The 8,443-nt window shown below is 39.2% G+C and overlaps 1 protein-coding gene across 1 annotated transcript; it reads right to left on the bottom strand.

Moving 5' to 3' along the window:
• Position 1: 1 nt before the first annotated feature.
• Positions 2–5,847, bottom strand: cdc23 (CDC23 (cell division cycle 23, yeast, homolog)). Its single transcript, XM_084565136.1, has 16 exons — positions 5,456–5,847; positions 4,744–4,816; positions 3,814–3,951; positions 3,643–3,685; positions 3,448–3,553; positions 3,213–3,345; positions 2,822–2,999; positions 2,638–2,735; positions 2,365–2,446; positions 1,974–2,127; positions 1,728–1,847; positions 1,535–1,610; positions 1,381–1,442; positions 1,146–1,224; positions 333–452; positions 2–254 (listed from the first exon to the last, which is right to left on the bottom strand). The coding sequence occupies exons 1-16, from the start codon at positions 5,566–5,568 to the stop codon at positions 102–104; spliced, it is 1,728 nt and encodes a 575-aa protein (XP_084421262.1). The 5' UTR covers positions 5,569–5,847; the 3' UTR covers positions 2–101.
• Between the last annotated feature and the right edge of the window lie 2,596 nt (positions 5,848–8,443).

Here is an 8,443-nt window from a genome sequence, read left to right on the forward strand (position 1 = left end):
ACATCATAAAATCCAAAGAAAAATGTTTGTTGCATAGCATGTATGCTTTATTCAAACTATTTACATGTATACAGCATCAGTACTTAGAAAAACCTTATTTATCAGGGTGTAAAGGAGATGAGGTTCAGAGGAGACACTCTCCGGACCGGAGTGTTGTTGTTCGAGAGCGGAGTGAACATATCCGCTGATGGTGTCTCAATGGGATCTCTGACCTGTGAGATCTGCCTCAGCAAAGCCTTTCCCTCTTCACGTGCCTACAGAGTGACCAACATAAGTTAGTGTTACTGCAGTAACTAGAACAGGGTGCTCAGATTATGGAGGAAAACACTTACATCATTATAGTCACAACAGCGCTGGGCACAGAGGGACGCCTCATCGTAGAGCTTGTTCTTGAAGTAGTACTGACCCAAGTAGCGCAGGGCTGTGCTCACCTCAGCATGCTCCAGTTGTTCCTGGCAGGACAAGATTGTTAAAAATGTCTTCCATTCAATTGCTACAAAGTTGAAATTACATCGACTGTATGATCATAATTAGCCCAGTCTAAAACAGCCTCGACCCCCTTCAATGGGTGGACCATAGACTGTGTAAAATATTTAATACGCACTCTATGGGCTGAACACACAGGAATGAACTAGCCCCAGTGAGGTGACATAACATTTTGAGATTCATTAAGTTATGGCCAATGGGCAAACAAACCTTAGGCAAGATGAGGCGGCTTGGCAGCAAGTTTGAGTTCCCCAAACATTTAGTATGAGGAAACCTCATTCGCAACTATGGTTCCTACTAAATTCACCACGCTGATGGCAGGCTAAGAAAGTTGGGTAAATCCAGATGGAGCTGCAGTGTTTCTTTTCAAACAGAGGGCAAGAAGATGGAGCTCCATCCATACAGTAGCAACAATTTTATGTCCTGCTTTTTGTAAACATTTGGTCTGGGAAACATGCATGAAGGTTACTTGGGAGACCACAGCCATCCACTAGTGACTAACTCAGCTATTAAGCAACAAGCAACGAGCCAATCTCTATGTGTTCGGGCTTTAGAAGAAAATCTGGCCTACAGCTTTCCAATTCAAATGTGAAGTTCAGTCAGTTGGAAATATAACACAGTATACTGAGGACAAGCGTGTTGTGTGTTAAAATCCTTACCCCACAGGAGAAAATGTCTTGGATGTACAGCATGTAACACTGGGCAGCATCATCGCACTCATTCAGCTGTTCATGGAGCCTGTCAAAGAAAAACATTTCACTTTTAGCTTTTTTTGGTGAAAAAAAAAGCTTCATTCACAGCTTCATTCAAAACATCAAAGCAAAACATAAAATCTGTTTATTGGTGTACTTCCTCTGTTCATCTCAGAGTCAGGACAGGGTGATAATAACTTACTTTGCCAGTTTGAGGAGAGCCATTTTTTCTACATCTCCGACAGAGTATGCCCTCCAGTAACACTGAACAAAAACAGAATATGTCATGATTGTAAATCAAAGTCAGTGAATTTATTGCACAAACTGCGAGTCACTCAAAGCTGGAATATGTGTACCTTCTTGGCTTCGAATTGCTGAGACAGTTTTTCATAGCTTTCACCCAGTGCAACCAACATGCGTGAGTCATTAGGTCTAGAAAAGAAAATGAAACCGTGATGTATTTTTTATTATGTATTTTAACAGATTTTGTTTAAAATAGTTTTCAGTCTTTAAAACATAAGATGCCTTTTATTTGGTTGAAACCCATACCTGAGCTGGTGAGCCTTCCGATAGTAGTACAAACAGTAAAATGGCATCTTGAGGATTTCATATGTCTGACCCAGACCATACCAGGCACGGTAGTCACGCTTGTTCACTTCAATGGCATGTCTGATAGAAAAACATCGGGAACAACAATAGCGCTGATATGAAACTCCACACTTGTGTGAAAAGTTTCGTAATGAATAAAATCTGTCATTCATATTTTGAGCAACACAGTGGGATATCAAGTCTGACCTGTAGGCCTGAATGGCAGCCGAGGTGTTCTTCATTTCCATGTACTCATGGCCCATGAGGGTCCAGGCACCGAGACAGCGGGGGTTCAGCTTAAGGGCCCGCTGGAAGTAGAGAGCTGCTTTCTCATGCTGAGAGCGCAAGCTGTAATAGTTACCTGTGGGTGAGACAAATGACTTGGATAACACCAGTGTAGAAAATATTGGTTTATGTTCACAATATGTCCATAAAGAGAATAACAGAAATGTATGGCAAGTGTGAAGCTATAAATATTATAGATTAGATTTCAAATGATAAACAATTGATTTTTTAACTCATAACATAGTTTCTCAGCTCATGGCCCTTCATTTTAAAAACTGCTGCCAAGATTTGACCCAATTAAGTCAATGCTTACCAATAACGCAGCACGTCTCCACTCTGTACTTGTCAATCTCCACCAGGTTGTGGGCCAAGTAGCTTAACTCTGGTTTCATGCTCTGTGGAAGCATGCAACCGTCAGTCATTTTATTGGTTTAACAAAAAATTTATCTGTTATATGAGTTTTTTTTCCTCGACTTTGATCCTCCGCAAACCAATGAACTCTGGAGATAATTCAAACAGTGTCTTCTTGCAAACCACTTCATACCAACTGAATCATATCCAATAACTTTATAAATGAAAAACTTACTTTGACATATAGCAGGTTAGAGAATGTGTCCATGTTGTCGATTCGATACGGATCCTGCTCCCTCAACTCATTGAACAGAGCCAAAGCTCGGTCAATATCTGGAAAAAATAGAGACAAATTGCTGTAAAGATTTATCCTGCTCACACTGACATTTTAAATTCTTACTGGAAATTAAAAAATAAACCTCTGATGTTGTGGTAGGCCACAGCGATCTGTGAGATGATGTAGGTGCTTTTGGAAAAACCAGCATCCATTAGGTTCTGGTATTTCTGCAACGCTTCTTTAATCATCTGCAGCTCTGTGTACATGTGGGCCATGAAGAAGTCTTTAATCCAGCAGTCTGGCAGAGACAGTGACTTCAGCTGAGGAAAAACAGAACAGATGAGATAGAACTACATCAGGAGGACTGAGCTTCAAAAAGTGGTGAACATTAGGACAGTCTTAATTCTGTTTGAAAATATAAAGAATACTTTTGACACAAAGTTTAAAATCAGCTTTTTCAGGATTGATTTATGGGTTTAAATGGTTAATGTGGACATGGATAAATGAATTTCTACAGTTTCATCGGTTGTTACCATTTCAATATTGGTGACAAGGTTACTAAGCTCCAGCCATGCTCCCCAGTGAAGAGGAAGTGCATGAACTGCTTCAACAAACACTTCCACTGCCTCCTTCAGAAGATCCAGCTTTCGAAGAACCACTCCATACCTGAGTATTTAAACACATAAATAAGGTACAGTTCAAGGGCAATCCATCCTATTCCTCTGCACAATGTCAGAAAAGTGTGTACACTTAGGAAGAAAATCCTACAGATAGAGGGCAAAGCCGTCCAACTCTCCTGCGTTGTGCTTCTTACTGAGCTCAACCCTTAGTTCTCGCAGAGCTTCATTGCGCACCTGACCCTTCTCCAAAGGACCTGAACACATAAAAATTCAAAAAGTTCAGCGAAAAAGGAGAGCAGAACTCTGAGTTATCTTTTATTAGTCGAAACAGACAAGTACTCACCCAGGCTGTCCACAGTCTCATCGTCTTTCTTTTTCTCCCCTGACTGAAGATGGAGAAGAATACTTATCAATATGTTTCACACGTACAGCAATCAAAGTAAAAGCTGTCTTGTTGTGAAATTAGATGAAGGATCAAAGGATGTGGATGAGCTCAATAGCTACAGAACCTTACCAGATAGCGGGAATACATATAGAGGAAATAAGCCTTCTGACTGCAGCAACCTTTCAGAAAGTAGGCGGCACGATCGTATTCTTTCAGGTCAAAGTATGATTTGGCCAGTGTAAGTGCATCCAGGTCTTGTGCATCTTCCTGTATTTGGGGCAGAAAATGCAAAAGTAATTCGTTTTTATCAAGTTATTCCCATCACGGGAAAAAGATTCCTCTCACTGAAAATCACAAAACGGTTTTCATTGTAGCAACTGTATTAGCTACAGATGATTACCATCCATTTCCCTTTCTATATTAAAATACTGCCAGTAGAGGGCACTACGTATGCAACAATGACTGCCTTGCAACTTCTCTATGATGTATTTATTATCTTTAACTACTTGCTTGTGACATCTATCATTTATTAATGGTCAAATGTATAACTTATGAAAGGATAGGTCTGATCATATTCTGCATTTTGTTATATATAGTTTAATAAACTAAAAATCAAATATTAATGCAAGTCAAAATTGTAGCCAAATCCTGAAGCTCATTCATCTGTGCCATATAGACCACTAATATCGAGATATCGTCAAAATGACTAAACATACATGATCATTCCACTGAGTGACTTTTTCTTTCATTATAATTAACATCACAGGTTATTTTAAATAGATGCCAAATATGATGTCCTTCTGCTACAGTAAAATACTTGCTAGCTATTTTCAGTCAGTTTTGTGACTATTTTTATTTTCTCAAAAAAATAGAAATTACAGAAATTAGTCTTGAAATATGCAACTGATTCAAAAATTTCAGTAGAAACCACTGGGGTCCATTTGTAAGGAAAAAATAAATATATATATTTTTCTCAAGGTGATGAAGTGATATTGCAGCAATTAAAAACACAATAACAGTAAACATCATTCAACTTATACAACAACAACAACATACAACCTCTGTAAATGGTACTGAAGGGGGTAATTCATCCTTGGGAAGAGGGTCCAAAGCAAATGCCAATTCAGAAGCCCTAAAATGAAATTACAGGAATCATGTGATATTACTGAGGCTTAAGAGTTCTGTGTAGAGACTGGTTAGGTTAATTGTTTTCATTCTTTAAGCAGACAGAACAGAAATGGCGTCCAGTTTTGTGTAGTTTCTGTTTACTCGGGATTTATGACCCGTCGCGTTATTTAATGCATGGTTTATTAAAAATGGCTGCATTACACTTAGATGCTTATGTGCATGTATGGTTTCATATGCTAACGTATTATTACTGGGGCACTATTAATACACAAATGCAATCCCAACTGTAACAAACCAAAGTCTCAAAAGTATGAACAAGAGCAACAAAGTGAGCCCAGTAATGCATAAGGAATAACACCAACTAATTTCACACAGCTACTAATAATAAACCTTTGAAATGGTTATGTTTAAGCCCATACTGGAGGCGACGTTATCGACAGTCTTGCAACATAACATGTTATATATTTAATATGCTACGTAAACAGCTAGCTAACGATATATGATGTATTAAAATGAAACTTGTCATTAGCAGTGCTAACGTAGCTAACACACAGGTAACTTGGCGCTTCACAGATGTCAGTTAATCAGGAAACAGAGCAACAAGACATGCAGTTAATGACACGTTATCCACTGTCGGTCTCACCACTTCGCGCTGTGTAAAAGCCCTCTTTCTTTACAAAGCGATATCACCGATATTAACTGTTTCTTGATTTGTACCAGATCCCCAAACTCACTGCAGAGAGCCGCCATTTTCATATTGTACCAAACAAGCCCACTATTGGTGGAAATATGGCAGAGATAGCTCCGCCCTCTTCCGTCATTTCTTCTTCTTCTTTTTCTTCTTCTTCTTCTTCGAGTCAACCACAGAGTATGACTGCCACTGCCAAGGCTTTTATGAAAATAATGTAAGCCTAATGGTGTCCTTTACAGTCGCCAGTTTAGGATATGCCCTTTTCATTTTCCTCAATGCTTCCAAAAGAAAAACTCCATGTTAATGATTTATTATAAAAAGCAGAATTTGCAGTTCTAACCATACCCATATACAGTCAAGACTGCAGCATACGTTTTAAAAAAATCACAGATATGCAATATGTATATATTCTCATCACAGTCATACCCCGTAGTCTAATACTCGCTGAATGTTTGTGAATTTTTATTTAATATTTTTATTTATTTCCCTAAACAGACATTATCAAGCAAATACTATAATGAAGGGCCGATTGGAGAAAATTAATTATATGTCCATAATAATGACAACAAAAACTATTGGGCTTGTTCCCCCAATTAACAAGCCTAAGAGGTAAAGTTTCATTAATCTCTTAAACGACAAAGGCAGAAATTCATGGTACCTCCTTTACTAACCTACCTATGCATGCTATACTGTACATTACTATACTATAGTGTACTATATGTAATTAATTAGTGATTAATTATACTATGGAGACAAAAATTGTGTGGGGTGAACGTGGACGCTTTTGGGACCCTGGAATCAGTTGCAGACTTTGTCCAGGCTGTAATCCTGTGATTAATGGTTATCAATATATGGAAGGCAATATGTCTCTTGTACAAAACTCTTCAATATTATTGCAGGCATAATCAGTATTAGCATTCAACTATTTTTTTTTTGTACTTTTAATTTTTTTATCACAATTTCTCTGACAGTTTTATGGCATTGGATGTGAAATTATTAGTGTAATTTCATGTAAAAATTACATTGGCATAACACCAATAATAATACAATTATTGGGGGGGGGGGGGGGGCTGGAGCCTATTCCAGCTGTCATCGGGCCTTCACAGGTCACAGGGCTAGCACAGAGAAACAGACAACCATTCACACCTAAGGCCTATTTAGAATCCAAAATAAATCTAACAAGCATGTCTTTGGACGGTGGGAGGAGGCCGGAGTGCCCAGAAAGAACCCATGCAGACACAGGGAGAACATGCAAACTCCACACAGAAAGGCCCCAGATGGAATCAAACCGAGAACCTTCTTGCTGTGAGGTATCAGTGCTAACCACCACGCCACTGTGCTGCCTGACCACATTGTACGTATTGCAAAACAGTACTGTTTCCCTTACATACAAGCACATAGTGGATAGAGACATCACAATATCGTCAGGACTTTTCACTCTATATTTAGCCTTTGGTTGAGAGCCCTGTTAGCCAGGGGCTTACAGCTCTGTTAACCCAGGGCTTTACAGTTATTTCCCATCCACAACTTCAAATGTGGGATATCCCCACCATCAGCCAGGGCTTACTTTGCGGCAAAGCAGAGTTAGAGGGTAGTATACCTGAAGGGTCAGGGTTCAGTACTAACTGAACGGAAGTTAATGGGACGTTCATGGTCTAATCAAGTTATTTTGATGTTACTACAATAAAATCAAGTGCTTTGGGTGATGTTTACCCTGGGCTATTTTTAAATGTAGATGCACAGCTGTAAACTTTCTGTGAAAAGTTAGCGTCTTTACTAGTCTTTGCTTGGCTGTATTTCTGAAGCTGGTGCTATAAACATACTAACATCTTTTTTCACGCACGTTGCAGTATTACCATCATGGTGCGTCATGTCACCATGCAGGTACAGCAGTTGTATGACTTTAATCTTTAAGTGCTTTCTGGAGTCCCCTAATATAATCCTGCTACTATTTACAGTGGCAAAAGCGAAAGTCTATGTAAAACCTTATTTTATATCGTCGTCCCCAACATGTCTGCACTGCTTGGTAAAGGACGAAGTGGGATTGATCTGTTCTACTGTAGTAATACTTTCAAAAATAAAAGATAATTTACTCCAATCTACTGATTTGCATCAACTGGTCCAATCTCCGTTGGAGGTGTTGTTAAGGAGATTAATACAAGTTTCGTTATGCTCTGCTAAACCTGTTCTCTTGGTATCCTCTGAAGTGTATTGCTCTGAAACTACATGGCATTAATATCTAAGTCAGCACTGAGTTTGGAAAGAGCAGTAACATTATGGCTCTTTCTTGTACCAGTAATGAGTCTTATTTGATTACCAGCCGTGCTCCTGTCACTGGACTCTGGGCTCTGTCCTCCTCCACTGGTGCAAAGCTGATACAGCTCATCATGTCCTTGTCTGTCGAGATCAGCGGCATCACTGATTTTGGGATTTCCACAATGCTAGAAGAACAAGCTTCTTTATACATAATATCAAAGTTTGGCCCTGGACATAGTCTTTTAGTATCACACAGACCCTCATTAAATGAAAATGGAGTCTATGCTCACTTCAACCATGTGCTCAGTGCCACTAAGGCAGATCTGACAAATTTTGGCCTGGTGCAAAATTTGATAGGAATTCATAACCCACCCCCCTCCAGACTCTAAGACTCCATTGTATTCAATGACTCAATAAATCTGAGAGCAGAATGAGCCCTTGAAACAGTAAACCAGCAGGTGTTCACACTGAGCTTCCACTAAAACTCACATGACAACAGTTAAATGCACTTTGATTGTGGAGAGGGCTTTTCGGGCAGAGCCTTGTAATATTTGAACTGGAAACATCTATTTCATACACAAAGGAAACACAGTCAGCTAAAAGTGTTGTGTGATCACAGATCTCAGACAGCTTCCTTATGCAAAAGTATATCCACAACCGCATTTTACATCAGTGGGGCAAAGG

The sequence above is a fragment of the Chelon labrosus genome, assembly GCF_963514085.1.
Source record: "Chelon labrosus genome assembly, chromosome: 17".
NCBI classification, from domain to species: domain Eukaryota; kingdom Metazoa; phylum Chordata; class Actinopteri; order Mugiliformes; family Mugilidae; genus Chelon; species Chelon labrosus.

Bases quoted from the DNA above. Each gene is read 5' to 3' on its own strand.
- cdc23 (XM_084565136.1), bottom strand. From the start codon at position 5,568: ATGAAAATGGCGGCTCTCTGCAGTGAGTTTGGGGATCTGGTACAAATC. The intron at 4,817-5,455 runs GTGAGACCGACA...ATTTCATTTTAG, and splicing joins CTTTTACACAGCGCGAAGTG to GGCTTCTGAATTGGCATTTG. The intron at 1,443-1,534 runs GTACACATATTC...GTTTTTGTTCAG, and splicing joins AGCAATTCGAAGCCAAGAAG to TGTTACTGGAGGGCATACTC.